General features: G+C 45.0%; 1 protein-coding gene across 3 annotated transcripts in view; it reads right to left on the reverse strand.

The window, feature by feature from the left end:
- Nucleotides 1–16,227, reverse strand: part of eng (endoglin) — a 33,539-nt gene that overhangs the window by 778 nt on the left and 16,534 nt on the right. The window contains exons 4-14 of one of the 3 annotated variants that reach the window (XR_013132261.1): nt 15,941–16,060; nt 12,010–12,166; nt 11,736–11,895; nt 11,493–11,592; nt 10,984–11,173; nt 9,248–9,378; nt 6,749–6,979; nt 4,278–4,344; nt 629–736; nt 419–502; nt 55–102 (exon numbers count right to left, since the gene is read on the reverse strand). Coding sequence is in view for 2 of the 3 variants with exons in the window: in XM_077011467.1 (XP_076867582.1) it covers nt 423–502; nt 629–736; nt 4,278–4,344; nt 6,749–6,979; nt 9,248–9,378; nt 10,984–11,173; nt 11,493–11,592; nt 11,736–11,895; nt 12,010–12,166; nt 15,941–16,060 (1,344 nt within the window). In the remaining variant the exon portion in view is untranslated. Of the gene's footprint in view, nt 1–54; nt 103–413; nt 503–628; nt 737–4,277; nt 4,345–6,748; nt 6,980–9,247; nt 9,379–10,983; nt 11,174–11,492; nt 11,593–11,735; nt 11,896–12,009; nt 12,167–15,940; nt 16,061–16,227 lie in introns of those variants that run through there. The other 2 variants (XM_077011467.1, XM_077011465.1) reach the window with 2 other exon arrangements.

Consider the following 16,227-nt stretch of genomic DNA (forward strand, 5'->3'; position numbering starts at 1 on the left):
CGCCGTGACCCGCCCTGTCCCGTACCTGTCCCGTACCTGGTGCTCCTTACTCACCTGAGAAGAGGCTTCTAGTGAAGGCCAGACCCAGAGCGGGAGTGTAGCCTGCAACACCAAAACACAGCAGCACGTCTGTCAGAACACGGCACATCACCACGGGAACAACACACCTACACGTCTCCTAGCAGCAAGGACTGATCAGCATGAGTCTCAGCATGGACAGGCAATCATGCAAGTCTGATGTCTACACCGCACAGAGCTGTTGCTTCTTGTTGTCCTTTTATGAAGGAAACAAATGTTACTCTGCGGTCCAAAGTCAAGAAATCCTAAATGACCTGCGTCTACACATTCATCTTGTCTTTTGAAGAAAAAAAAAATGTTTAGAAAAGGCCATCGTTTAAAAGTGTTCCTCTTACTTAACTGTTTCATCTTATTTCTAGTGGCAAATCATCTCGAGGCTTGTTAGGGTCACTCGCACCTCCTTTATGGACTCCTTCCTCATAAGCTAGAGGAGTAGAGATGGGGCCCGCTCAAACACTCCGCCAACAACCGCCTCCAGCACACATGTGCTGCCACTAAACATGTTTCACTAGAATCCACTGAAAGCCCACGTGCAGGGCCGGGCTGTCACCTGTTCGGATCTTGATGAACCAGAGGGCGCTGACGAGGAGAACGCCGATCAGGAACCCTCCGAACGCGATGCCCAGCACGGATGACAGGCTGAACTCAAAACAGGGGTCTGAAATGCAGAGTGACATTTGTTTTAGGTGCAAATGAAAGCAGTTATAAGGTCAGCAAGTGACATCACTGTTAGACCTCAGTGCTAAAATAAATGGCTCAAATAACGTTCCAACCCAAATGCAACGCTGTACCTTATATATCTACTATTTTCAATACAGCAAAGTGTAATGGTGATCTCTCAGTGGTGGTTTCTGAGCTCTTTGAGTCTGGGCTCACTCAGTTTAACCGCTTGCACAGAGAAGGAGTCCACAAAGACAACAGCAGATTTATTTCCAAGATTCGTAATGCTCAGTGACGCTTGTAAAGACAAAGGTTTCATTTACGAGATGATTCAAATATTAAACCCAGAGCTGCCTGCTCTCTCTCTCCCCTGTCACTGTGGTGTGACTGAATCAACTGTGTAAAAACAACAAAAAAACAATAACAATATTCTTGAACAGTACCAGAAAGGTTCTGGTATCCTTGGCTGTGGGAAAGAACAAATATATAAACCACGTAGTAATGTTTTCCAGAGCGCCCAGCTGCCCTGGGGACTCCAAGCCAAGCGCCATTTGCAGGCCTCTGATTGGCTGCTGAACCTCTGTCACAAAGTGTCACTTTAAGCTAAGTCAATGACACTTGGCACCGCGAACCCACCATGCAACAGCAGAGCCCTACTCAGCAGACAAAACGCCCAGGAATGAAAACATTCCGACTTTTGTTATTGGGGAATGGCTGTCATCGATTTCTAGTTAGCACCTGCCCTGCAAGGACTTTACGTAAGACCGCTCTTCTCCCAGAAGGCCATGCGCATTCTTCGGACTAATTACCCTTTCTTTCTGCACTTGCAAAGGACAAAGGAAAGAGGAAGGCAGATGATGCATGCCCAACCTCCCCAGTGTAGTCTAGCATCTGTCCTATGGTGTTACTCTGCCTAATGTGTTTTTTTTTTGTCTTAAAAAAGAATAAAGAGGAAGCGAGTGTTTAAAGAAGACACGTGCGACATGTCCGAAGGGACCAGTTCCCGGCGGGCTTCTAGGAGACTTTGCTTTCATGCCGCAGACCAACTTCACTCCGTAGCGTGGTGACAGGGTCTTTAGGAAACACCGGCATTATTTGTGGCATGAAACAAAAACCTGAAGCTGACCAAACAGAGACAGGAAACCAGTGGACAGGTGGCCGGGGGGAGATGAACTCCACGTCCCAGCAACACCTACAAACAGGAAGGACAGACCTGGGAAGTCGCATCCTGCCCAGCACACCCATGTCCACAAGAGCATGTCCAAGCAAACAGAGGCGCTGCTTTGAGCTCTTCTGTTGTTTGTGATACAGTCCAATTGCTCAGGCTTGAAGAGCATGAGCGACCTGGAGTGAGTTCACCTCACCTCTCACTGCTCACCTCTGCCCAAACCTCCCACTCCCCTCTACCCAAACCTTCCCCTCACCTCTACCCAAACCTCCCCCTCACCTCTACACAACCCTCCCCCTCACCTCTACACAACCCTCCCCCTCACCTCTCACCGCTCACCTCTACCCAAACCTCCCCCTCACCTCTACACAACCCTCCCCCTCACCTCTACCCAAACCTCTCACTCCCCTCTACCCAAACCTCCCCCTCACCTCTACCCAAACCTCCCCCTCACCTCTACCCAAACCTCCCCCTCACCTCTACACAACCCTCCCCCTCATCTCTCCACAACCCTCCCCCTCACCTCTCACCGCTCACCTCTACCCAAACCTCCCCCTCACCTCTACACAACCCTCCCCCTCACCTCTACCCAAACCTCTCACTCCCCTCTACCCAAACCTCCCCCTCACCTCTCACCGCTCACCTCTACCCAAACCTCCCCCTCACCTCTACCCAAACCTCCCCCTCACCTCTACCTAAACCTCCCCCTCACCTCTACCCAAACCTCCCCCTCACCTCTGCCCAAACCTCCCCCTCACCTCTGCCCAAACCTCCCCCTCACCTCTGCCCAAACCTCCCCCTCACCTCTACCCAAACCTCCCCCTCACCTCTACCTAAACCTCCCCCTCACCTCTACCCAAACCTCCCCCTCACCTCTACCCAAACCTCCCCCTCACCTCTACCCAAACCTCTCCCTCACCTCTACCCAAACCTCCCCCTCACCTCTACCCAAACCTCCCCCTCACCTCTACCCAAACCTCCCCCTCACCTCTACCCAAACCTCTCCCTCACCTCTACCCAAACCTCCCCCTCACCTCTACCCAAACCTCCCCCTCACCTCTACCCAAACCTCCCCCTCACCTCTACCCAAACCTCCCCCTCACCTCTACCCAAACCTCCCCCTCACCTCTGCCCAAACCTCCCCCTCACCTCTACCCAAACCTCCCCCTCACCTCTACCCAAACCTCCCCCTCACCTCTACCCAAACCTCCCCCTCACCTCTACCCAAACCTCCCCCTCACCTCTACCCAAACCTCCCCCTCACCTCTGCCAATCCCCAGACAGCTGGGTGGCAGGAAGGAACAAGGGCAGCAGAGGGCAGGAAACGTAAATGATGGAAAGACGGTCCCTGTCCTCAGACAAGCAGCGAACCCACACCACCCGTGACCAAAACCAAGCAGGAACTACCCTGCAGACCAACATGTTTTGCTTTTCTTGTTTCTTTTTTTTTTTTTTGCTGCGCATAACTGGAACACAAAAACACAACCTTTGTTTCAGCTACTTCGTTTCTAATGGTCCAAAATGAAACATAATGGCTTCCCTCCTGGCTGGAGGTGAGGAATGTGTGTCTCGCTACTGAGTCGTCTGCCGGCCCACTCTCTTCCCCTTTGAAGAGCAACACCTTCCCCGTATTGTGTGTGGTGGACAATGGCAGACAGGGCCTCGTGTTTGGACAGCCGCGCGCACCAGACCTTGGATGCAATAATTCCCCTCAGGGTCGTTATTTCTGATTGCGGCCGCGGGGTCAGCTAGCAGGCCTTCCTATGAACCATGCCCCCAAAACCCACCACCCTCCACCCCATCACGCTTCCGCCTCGGTATCCTGATCTCCATGACGACTGTTAACGTCAGCGATGTAAGGGGCAGACGTGACCATGTCAGTACGAGACATACCGGACCTTTGTGAAATTTTTCAGCTCGGAGAGGGGCAAACGTTTGAGGTTCGGGACAATGAGCTGTCATCCTGTTGTCTGGATCTGACTGAGTAATGTTGAATCATTTTTTTTGTGGGTGTTCTATTTTTTCTTTCTTCTCTATTCTTCTTATCCTTTTCGTATTTAAAGAAGGTCGTCCCATAGCGCGGTCAAAGGTTCACGACCCTAGAGCATCACGGAGGATGTAGAGGATGTTTCTGAAGACAAGAACCTCCATCATAGGCTTTCAACAGAAACTGCAGTGGATCCAGGAAACTTACAATAGCCCAGACTGGGTAGAAAATACACCACTTCACCAGAAACATGGTCAGCAGCAGTCTGTCCTGTCTTCATACACGTGTCTACACGTGTAGCATGTACTGTGGTATCTTGGACTGTAACTATGTTTGGGACTTGGGCTGGGTCTGTAATACTTGTAGGACGATCTCAACACTCACTTGGTATTACACCAGACGACTGGACGACCTGCATTTTCCTCTTCACTGTCTGTGGGGCAGTACAGTTCTGTGGAAAAAAATCAATGAATGAATAATTAGATTTGGATATATTGCTTTTATGGAGATGCATGATCTGAAAATATATGAACGAATGTCTTTTTATTTAGCTACGTCTGGGCAAAATGCAGTGGTGATTAGTGCAAATTTTTCCTTATTTGACCAATGCAGTGCATTATCATAACTGATTAATGACTGCTGTAGTTAAAGATGTGTGCATTAATAAATTCAATTCCATGGCATCCTTAGGTCATTTGGAAATTCAGAGCATTCTCACAATTGTTGTTTGGGAATCCTGGTCTAAGAGGCACTGGGTGAACTGGTCTACGAGGAGCTGGGTGAACTGGTCTAAGAGGAGCTGGGTGAACTGGTCTACGAGGAGCTGGGTGAACTGATCTACGAGGAGCTAGGTGAACTGGTCTAAGAGGAGCTGGGTGAACTGGTCTAAGAGGAGCTGGGTGAACTGGTCTAAGAGGAGCTGGGTGAACTGGTCTACGAGGAGCTGGGTGAACTGGTCTAAGAGGAGCTGGGTGAACTGGTCTAAGAGGAGCTGGGTGAACTGGTCTACGAGGAGCTGAGTGAACTGGTCTAAGAGGAGCTAGGTGAACTGGTCTACGAGGAGCTGGGTGAACTGGTCTAAGAGGAGCTGGGTGAACTGGTCTAAGAGGAGCTGGGTGAACTGGTCTAAGAGGAGCTAGGTGAACTGGTCTACGAGGAGCTGGGTGAACTGGTCTAAGAGGAGCTAGGTGAACTGGTCTAAGAGGAGCTGGGTGAACTGGTCTAAGAGGAGCTGAGTGAACTGGTCTACGAGGAGCTGGGTGAACTGGTCTAAGAGGAGCTGGGTGAACTGGTCTAAGAGGAGCTGAGTGAACTGGTCTAAGAGGAGCTGGGTGAACTGGTCTAAGAGGAGCTGGGTGAACTGGTCTAAGAGGAGCTGGGTGAACTGGTCTAAGAGGAGCTAGGTGAACTGGTCTACGAGGAGCTGGGTGAACTGGTCTAAGAGGAGCTAGGTGAACTGGTCTAAGAGGAGCTGGGTGAACTGGTCTAAGAGGAGCTGAGTGAACTGGTCTACGAGGAGCTGGGTGAACTGGTCTAAGAGGAGCTGGGTGAACTGGTCTAAGAGGAGCTGAGTGAACTGGTCTAAGAGGAGCTGGGTGAACTGGTCTAAGAGGAGCTGGGTGAACTGGTCTAAGAGGAGCTGGGTGAACTGGTCTAAGAGGAGCTGGGTGAACTGGTCTAAGAGGAGCTAGGTGAACTGGTCTAAGATGAGCTGGGTGAACTGGTCTAAAATGAGCTGGGTGAACTGGTCCAAGAGGAGCTGGGTGAACTGGTCTAAGAGGAGCTGGGTGAACTGGTCTAAGAGGAGCTGGGTGAACTGGTCTAAGAGGAGCTGGGTGAACTGGTCTACGAGGAGCTGGGTGAACTGGTCTAAGAGGAGCTGGGTGAACTGGTCTAAGAGGAGCTGGGTGAACTGGTCTAAGAGGAGCTGGGTGAACTGGTCTAAGAGGAGCTGGGTGAACTGGTCTAAGAGGAGCTGGGTGAACTGGTCTAAGAGGAGCTAGGTGAACTGGTCTAAGATGAGCTGGGTGAACTGGTCTAAAATGAGCTGGGTGAACTGGTCCAAGAGGAGCTGGGTGAACTGGTCTAAGAGGAGCTAGGTGAACTGGTCTAAGAGGAGCTGGGTGAACTGGTCTAAGAGGAGCTGGGTAAACTGGTCTAAGAGGCGCTGGGTGAACTGGTCTAAGAGGAGCTGAGTGAACTGGTCTAAGAGGAGCTGGGTGAACTGGTCTAAGAGGAGCTGAGTGAACTGGTCTAAGAGGAGCTGAGTGAACTGGTCTAAGAGGAGCTGGGTGAACTGGTCTAAGAGGAGCTAGGTGAACTGGTCTAAGATGAGCTGGGTGAACTGGTCTAAAATGAGCTGGGTGAACTGGTCTAAGAGGAGCTGGGTGAACTGGTCTAAGAGGAGCTGGGTGAACTGGTCTAAGATGAGCTGGGTGAACTGGTCTAAGAGGCACTGGGTGAACTGGTCTAAGAGGAGCTGGGTGAACTGGTCTAAGAGGCGCTGGGTCATTGTCTCTTGACAGTTTGGTTTAAAGCATTGGTGGCTAGTGTCACTTTAAAATGGTAACCAAACACAGACAAGATAAACATTTACTTCACTTTTTTATCACTGGCATAGAAAAGATTTCTTATATTTAAAATTTAAGTAGCCACATAAAATTAACATTTGTTCATCACATATGAAATGTCTGAATTCAAATGTTGGAGTAACTTTCAACTGGAAGGATTCCACTGCATTTAGTGTTCGCAAACCTTCTGGCAACAAGTTTCCCATATTTAGCCCCCACTCTAGCTTGGATTTGACCATCCACACTGTGATTTATGAACTTCATTAGATAATGAAGGCGACTCACATAGCTTAGACAGAAGATGACACCACAGTCCAGTTCCCAGGTACCGTCGGGAAGGTCCTTGATCGTGTCCAAGGTAAAGCTGATCCTGGCTTTGTTGCTGCAGAGTTTGGGTAAGCATTGCTCCTGCTTGTAGGACAGCATCCTCTCCACCACCTGGCTGTCACTAGAGCGCACCACACATCCAGACACTTTGGGATTCAAATTCAGGAAACCATGGACCTTGATGGAGACCTGAGAAGTTTCCAAACCAGGAAAAGGTACATATGGTATCAGTAGCGCTTTCATCACCATGCACCTACCCCTGAGAGCAATGTGTGCATGTGTGAGAAGCAGTTTCATTACTGGCCTTTGCCTCCAAACCTTCAACATGCTGGCGTTACATAAAAATCTAGAACTTTCTCCATGGGTGAAGCAATATTCTTACTGGCAAATAGTAAAATGGTAAATATTTCCTAACATCCCACACAACAGATGTATCAGTGCAAAGTCAGGAAAACCCTTCTGGCATGGGGTACTACTACAGTGTTCAAGAGGGGAAAAAAACTGCATTCTATTGTGTTTTAAGGTGTTCATGTTTTATGGGTCTGGGTTTTAATTTTAATGTGAAGGGCATTTCATTTAAAGGCAAGGGAAGATCATCCATCAAATTAATACTTCAGCATCAAACCTAACCAAAATACTTATTTAGTATTCAAAGTAGTTCATAATAATTATAGGGTGTTTATTTATCAAATGCTTGGTTTTACAATTACCATGTAACTGTACCACTAGAACTAGAACTTCTCTGAATCATAGTAAGAGAGCCAACGTCCAGGACTTCATCCTTGTTGTTTTCATTTGGCGCACAGTAGGACAGCATAGTGCTGAACCATAGTACTGAACCATAGTGCTGAACCATAGTACTGAACCATTCTGACTGTCCTGCCAGCTCCTCTCAGCTCACTAGCTCAGCTACAGGGGAAAGTGCTGACATGCAGAAATGCATCACTACCCATGACATTCAGTTAGGCAGAGCAGTAGAATAAAACCGAGTAAATGAGATTTATACGCATTCTGTTCTTTAAAAGCTGTTTGCAGTGGTGAAATTCTGCCGTATAGACATCTAAAGTATCTAAGGCAGGGATGTCAAAGTCAAATACACCGAGGGCCAAAAAAACAAATTTGCTACAAGCCGAGGGCCGGACTGGTTCAATGTTTATTAAAACATATTGAAATGATTGCACATAGCCTATTGAACCAAGACCTAACACAGTGTATATTATTTAATGCTTAAATGAATAAAGCAATATTTTCTTATGGATCTGTCAGTAATTTCAAGTGAAAATATTTTTCAACAAGCAAACATGAATAAAGTAATAAAGGTTTGAAAAGTGCTGGAATTTAAGCTAAAGTACTTGAAAATGCTTGAAATTGTAACTACTTCATTTCATAACAAATAGCTATCTGACTGAACAGTTCTCCATTATTACGTTAACAAATACGAGCCTCTTGTAATTCCAGAACGAAACATGAGAGAACGTGAAGACGTTAATATTTATGGAGTCAAATTAGGGTCTTTAATGGTGATGAAAAAAAAATAATATCGCAAATATAAGATTAGCATTTTGCATTTTACGTTCCTAATTTGTTTCTGCAATACTTTCCCTCTTTTGCGTTTCTTTCTTTTCTTTGTGTTTCACATTTTATGTTGCTGCTTTTGTTTTGCAATACTTTCTCCCTTTTGCGTTTCTTTCTTTTGTTTGCGCGTCACTGCTTTTCTTTGCGTCTCGCATTTTACGTTCATAATTTTTTTTTGCGCTTCTCTCTTTTCTTTGCTCCGGTTTTACCCTCTGTGTGGGGGCGGGGAAAGAGGCGTGGCCAAGAGCGAAAGGCGTACGTACAGCAACATAAAATGTGAAACGCAAAGAAAAGAAACGCAAAAGAGGGAAAGTATTGCAGAAACAAATTAGGAACGTAAAATGCAAAATGCTAATCTTATATTTGCGATATTATTTTTTTTTCGTCACCATTAAAGACCCTAATTTGACTCCATACGGCGCGCGCAAAGTACAAAATTCGAGAGATGCACGACCTCGCGAATCGACAGCGCGCGAGACGCTCGCGCACGAGCTGAGCCACTGCGATTACGTTATTTTCGCCGCGCTGACCCTCGCCGCTTGTGCGCGCTGCAGTGACTTCGCGGGCTACCGTTGCATTGTGGGGAATGTAGTGTTTGTGCGTGCAAAACACCAGCGGGCGGCTGTGGCCTGCGGGCCGGTTCTAATAGTAATTAAATATCATCCAGGGGGCCATAGATAATCAATTCACGGGCCGGATCTGGCCCGCGGGCCTTGACTTTGACATGTGTGATCTAAGGCATCTAAAACCAAGCATTTGACCAAAAAACATTTAAAGTTTTGTAATGACCCAACATTTAAAGTTTAAAACTATTTTCTCATTTGCTCTGAAAGGATAACATTATTTTGAGAAGTAATTTGAGCTGGAGGAAGACTAACTTACCTGTGCATATATCTTCCTGTTGGTCTGAACTTTAGAGCTAAGATCCAGCTGTGATATATAGTCTGGAGAGGTAAACAGCTGCATAGAGATGGGTGGAGAAGTGGTTGTGGGTTCTACAGGTCTCTCCGTAACTAGAAACACAGACACATAGATAAACACGGATCTCTCTGTGACTAGAAACACAGACACATAAACACAGGTCTCTCTGTGACTAGAAACACACACATAAACACAGGTCTCTCTGTGACTAGAAACACAGACACAGATAAGCACAGGTCTCTCTGTAACTAGAAACACAGACACAGATAAACACAGGTCTCTCCATAACTAGAAACACAGACACATAGATAAACACAGGTCTCTCTGTGACTAGAAACACAGATACAAACACAGGTCTCTCTGTGACTAGAAACACAGACACATAAACACAGGTCTCTCCATAACTAGAAACACAGACACATAGATAAACACAGGTCTCTCCATAACTAGAAACACAGACACATAGGTAAACACAGGTCTCTCTGTGACTAGAAACACACACATAAACACAGGTCTCTCTGTGACTAGACACACAGATACAAACACAGGTCTCTCTGTGACTAGAAACACAGACACATAAACACAGGTCTCTCCATAACTAGAAACACAGACACATAGATAAACACAGGTCTCTCCATAACTAGAAACACAGACACATAGGTAAACACAGGTCTCTCCATAACTAGAAACACAGGTACAAACACAGGTCTCTCTGTGACTAGAAACACACACATAAACACAGGTCTCTCCATAACTAGAAGCACATACACATAGATAAACACAGGTCTCTCTGTGACTAGACACACAGACACACAAACATGGGTCTCTCCATAACTAGAAACACAGACACATAGATAAACACAGGTGTCTCTGTGACTAGAAACACAGACACATAAACACAGGTCTCTCCGTAACTAGAAACACAGACGCAGATAAACACAGATCTCTCCGTAACTAGAAACAAAGACACATAAACACAGGTCTCTCCGTAACTAGAAACACAGACGCAGATAAACACAGATCTCTCCGTAACTAGAAACACAGACACATAAACACAGGTCTCTCCGTAACTAGAAACACAGATGCAGATAAACACAGATCTCTCCGTAACTAGAAACACATACACAAACACAGGTCTCTCCATAACTACAGACACATAGATAAACACAGGTCTCTCCGTACTAGAAACACAGACACAAATAAACACAGGTCCCTCCGTAACTAGAAACACAGGCAGATTTTTAAATCTTTAATAGAAAATCATTTCAGGACTAAGTGCAGCAAAGGTAACAGTTTGTTTTACTGTCCTGGTATGTATGGCTACACTTTGTAATTAAAGTTAGTAGCGAAAAAGTAGAGTCCAGTGCATCAGTACATCCAAAGCAACCACGGATTAACACAGGGAGTTCTCAGATAAAAAGAAATACTGAGTACGTTTGTAATATTATAATCAATATGTAATCCATATTCAACATATTTATCCATTAGAGAGGATCACTGTGCAGTAGCGCAGAAGGAAAAATATCAGTGTTTGAATTCATTAAAAAATTAATAGTTTTTCTCTAATATATTTTGATTGATAGAGAGTGTTCCAACAAATTCAGTAAGGAACAGCATCCCAAAAAACATATCTCGACATAATTTAGCTTTTAATCCTAATGCATTCAAAAAGGAAATGAAATGGATAGTGTTATTACCTGGAGAGTGCTCTCTTGACCTGATCTTCAACTTGATCGATGGGCTGTTGAGGTGAATCTCTGTGTAGGTGATAGCAATGCCTTTAACCTTGTAATAGTCCAGTGCCAACTCCTTGATTTCCTTGGCACTGTCAGAGATGTTCTTGATTGGTGGAATGACCATACCATTGAGCTGTGTAGGGTTGTTGGACTGAACAGGAGGAAAGTCACACAACAAAGGTCTGATGGGTGAAAGGAACAGAACTTTGGCAAATACCTTATCTCAAATAAAAGCTGCATAAACAATGTCTGCAGGACACAGAAATCCATGTAAAATTTTGAACCTACAGTTCAGCTCATGTTATGAATATGAATTATCTTCGGTCACATATTTAGTTTGGGGGGGGAGTGCATTTGAAGTAGAAATGAATTTTAGTGGATATTGAAAATTAAGCAATGTAGCAGAATAAATAATAGCAACATAGTATATAAAAAGATTGCACATTGTGATTTACAACAAAATTGCTCACCAGCAAATTGAGCGTTTGAGCGTTGATTTTCCAATGGGTTCCCACAGGACCCCTTAAGACCAGTTTTGTCTTTGAAAGCCCCACATCCACTGACACGTTCCTGAGAAACAAGCATGGCCATGATGGTCCTGAAAACAGTCCACACCCCTCCCCTGAACCCCTCGCCATAGTACATTTGCGCCGAGTGCCCAAGGCTCATGAGGTAAACTCTTTTCAAACTTGTCATCTGAACAAGGGACTCACTTGACGTTGACATGGTCAGGAATATTGATGATGTATATCTCCTCTGAGGAACTACCAATCAGGCAAGATTTAACCAATTCCTTTTCGGACTGTACATGGAGCAGGCTCTTCTCCTTTAGTGCTTCTAGACTGAACTGGCATGCCAACGGCAGCGACGTCCCTGTGTGAAGCCAGAGGGTGAGGGCTCATGTTTGCCGGGATTTACAAGCTCACTGAGGTGTTTGTCAAATGTGTTAAGATGAAAAGGTGAGATGTGGGAGATTCACAGCTGTACCTGTTTTTCCTCTAAAGGTGATGTTCGATGGATCTTGTATAGCAGTGTATGATGTAACCCCTCCGAACTTTTCATTTACCCAGAAAACAAGCCCACTGCCTTTTACAGGTGGAACAGGCTCATATTTCAGTCGTAACATTGAGATTTCACTGGACACCTGGAAATCAGAATGTAAAGGCTATTAATGTAAAGGCCCCAAATGTACTCCATAGTTACAAGAAAAAAGGTTACAAAGGGATGTAAGTTAGTCCCAAATCTAACTGAATTTGATGGACGCATGGAATTTGAATGAGAAAGGTAGAACAAATGATTCAGACAGACTGGGATTTTCTCTACTGTACGTTCAAAATCCTGTTCATTCATAGATTACAGCCATGATAACGACCAGACTTCCTTTTTGCTGTCCAGAAGGGGCACACGTTTCTCTCCCCCCACCCCCAATTCAATTCAATTCAAATTTTAGTGGCATGACAGATAAAATCTATGTTGCCACAGTGTATTCAATTAAAGTTCCAGTTATAACTGAGAATACAATGAATAAAGTAAATTACATGTGATTCAATGAAACAAGAAAACAAACAAACAAGTAAATAATGAAAGTAGTAAATAATTAAACTGAAGTAAGTGTAGTTTGAGACAAAAGTGGGGCAATATCTAAAACATTTTAATGAAATTAATGGAAAATAATAAAGAACAAAAGACAAATTTGAACATGAAATAAGCTTGCGTATCTCTCTCTCAGTATCTCTCTCGCTGTATTGGCATGGTAAAATTTTACCAAAGGTAAGCAGTTTAAAATAAACCCACACCTTAATAAATATATACATGAAAATAAAGTCAAAGTGTAAGCATAATATAGTGATACGAGACAATACATTAAAATAATTAATGAAATTGCCAAAAATTAGAAAAGGCAAATAACTTGATCAAATAAACTTTGTAACTGTAAAAGTGGAATAATTTGGGGAAAGATATGTGATATGAAGTTCCACTTCCATAGTGCCTCTCTCAGTACCCCAGAACGCTTTATGATCAGCACACTGCAATGCTGCATACGCATCCAGCCAACCCTCTGGTGAGAGGTGGGTGCCAACTGCACACGGCAAACCACAATCTCATCCCACATCACGTGCAGGAAGGGGAGAGAGGATATCTCCCAGCGATATCCTGAATGTGCTGTATATTAAATAATACTGGGTTTAAACTTTAACCTTGCTGTCTGTCTCTCACTCCCCCCCCCTCTCTCTCTCTCTCTCTCTGTCTGTGAATGGTGCTATTTTAACTAGAATGTTTATTATGGTAATGTGTCTATGGCTATGGGGACGGCGTTCCTTCCTGTCCTGACTGACAGCACAAAGGCCCGGTCCACTACAGGCAGTAAAGACGAAAAGCTGATTACACATCAAAGAATTTGTTTCAAGAAAACGATTACCTTATCAATTCCAATGTAGTTAATTACATAAGGGTACAAGTAACAGATTACACACAGCGTGCAACTACACTTCCCAGAATTCCAGAAACCACCACCGAACAGAACAAACAGCCGCTCCTCATCACCGGAGTTGTAGTTTCACCTGTTCCTTTATTGTCCCCTAGTCTATATCAGCTTACATGTTTCTTTGTCCCTTCGCAAAGTATTGGCACTGCTCTCTGCACGTGGGTACCAAGCGTTTACTCCGTTTGGATGACTACGATACTGGAATATCCTTTTGTAAATAAAGTGATCTCTGCCAATATCTGCAAGCGTCTGGCCACTGTTGTCATGTTACACTTACAATGTTGACAAACCATTTTTTTTTCTAACTATGTCAGAGAAACTGAATTTTAGTCGATGCATATTGTGTAACATTGTCATACCTTGCATGCCGTTATACATAATGAAAGTCTTCGCTGGAAAATTTCTTGCAGTTTAGACAGAACTCAAACAAATGTTTTATGTATGCTGGGCCTAATGTATGCTGGGTCTAAAACATCACTTAATAATACACCATGATCCTAACGTTAGGGTCAGATGTAAACCCCAATAACACCAGTCTTACAGTAATGTATCTGAGTTCTGCTAATACCCCTGCCTGATCTGCTGCGTATGGCGGAGATGAGGCAGGCGGCGATGGTTGCTAGCAGTAGACTGGAGAGACCTTTGACTGATGCGCTCCTATCATGTATATGAGCAACCGAGAAAGAAAAGCGGGAAATGGCATAGATGTGAGTGAATCAAATCACAGTGACTCAGAACGTAGGGCGTGGTCATGGGGGGGGGGGGGGGGGGGGGGGGGGGGGCAGCGAGAGGACACAGGAGATAGTTTGACAGGCATTTCTCTCTGCGGGGCCACGGGGTCTCGTGGAAAACAAAAAAGCACATCACTGCAAACGGGAGGAAGTAGTCTGAGCCAAAGTGACCCAGTCCCAAGACCATTCCAATTAGACTTCCCACTCCACTGCATGACCCTGTGTAGGGATGCTAGCCAGTGCTGGCTCACTGCACGACGCCACCCGGACCTCACAGGCGCCAGTGTGTGTGTGTGGTGGGGGGGACGACAACAGTCCACAGCTACTATCATCATTCTATTGGGGTGCGGGGTTTGTGATCTTCCAGCTGGGGGATGCTGAAAGTGCAGAACAAGACCTGATTAAGACGGGTCAGGGAGCGTCCCACCCATATAACTCACAGAACATCCTGTGCATGGCGTATCACGGGATGCGTGGCTCAAGCCCTTGTTTGAAGAGCACAGAAAGACGGATGATGAAAGGGCTAAGACTGCTCGAGATGGATGTCTAATTTTGATGTGAGAATAAAGGAGCTTCCGCCCTCTGGAGGTACCACATCGGTCCTGGGCGGCTTAAGTCCAAACAGCTATTGTAACGCACCGAAATACATCTACACAATGTGGCACGGTTTTAGCGTTTACCCAGCCTGGTCTCTCCCAGCTCAGCTTATAAAGGATGGACAACGCTAAACAGCTCTTCAAAGACCTGATCCTGCATCCAAATCAAAAAACGAAATCCAGCAGGCCTGCTCGGCTGACTGAAGCTTGGCTTTGCTCCTGGCACTGTTAAGAGTGTCTGTGCCATCTCCCCTCTCAGGAAAGTCTCCAACCTCCCCCAGTCTTCTCAAATGTCTGTTCTAAATATATGTTCCTATGTTGGATAACACATAATAGGAACATAAAGAATGCCTTTGGGCTGACTGCCATTCTGGTGATGGTGGAAAAGTAGAATGAAAGGTGGAATATTCTGTGTGTCTTGCAGGAGGCAGCTTGCACTCGCTGACGTAAAATTGTGCACATATTGTGCACATATCTTGAAAGTTAAATAGCATATGGAGAGAAGGACACACATGAACCAAATACATATATTTATAAATACATATATTTGGTGATATGGATTAGCAGGATACCAGCTGATATTCTAATTTTTTCGTGTATGCATCCATTATTCTACTGAACGTGTTATTTCTGTTTGAGGTCTACTTTCCTACTACTTTAAATGTTACCTTTCCTTAAAGACGAGTGGCACTGTACCCTTTTGCAACCCCCTTATTAGGGCACACTGGGATTCTTGTTGCTGATAGGCTGGTTTTCTGTTTTCTAACATCCTGCTATATCCATCGTTGTTGACACTGGCCTATTTACGCCAGCATGAGGACGTGGGGAGAGTTCTGGACAAGGGTGCTGTCAAATAAATGTAATGTAAATGTACATGCATAATTTGAATATGTTTGGCCTAATGTTTCCTTCGGGCTTATGGCTGCACAGACGCTGCACAAAAGGGGCTTGGTGGTAAAGCAGTGTGGATGCACACAAAGCCTCTTCCTGCTTACACACTCACATACTGTCAGTGTCACAGCATTATTATAAAAGATGGGTGTGTGTGTGTGTGTGTTTTCCCTTCCTTTGCCTTATTTTTGTGAGAGACAGAGTTTGCTACATACATAGAAAGTAGTGTTGCCAATGGTCTGTAAGAAGATGTTTTTGAAGTTTTTCGGCGTCGAGCTGGTGATGACGATGATGGAAGGAACAGCAGCGGTCAGCTTCAGTATCGGGTATTCGAGCTGCAATTAAACAAGAGAGCAGTAAAATTAGCAAGTAATCTCTTTGAAGTTGGAGTAAAAAGATTTTATATAACACAGGCAACATTGACAAATCCTTATATTTTAGCAGATTATTAGCTGTTGCTCATGAATGTTTTTCTTCATGAATTATGAGAAACCTATATTAT

The sequence above is a fragment of the Brachyhypopomus gauderio genome, chromosome 7, assembly GCF_052324685.1.
Source record: "Brachyhypopomus gauderio isolate BG-103 chromosome 7, BGAUD_0.2, whole genome shotgun sequence".
NCBI lineage: Eukaryota > Metazoa > Chordata > Actinopteri > Gymnotiformes > Hypopomidae > Brachyhypopomus > Brachyhypopomus gauderio.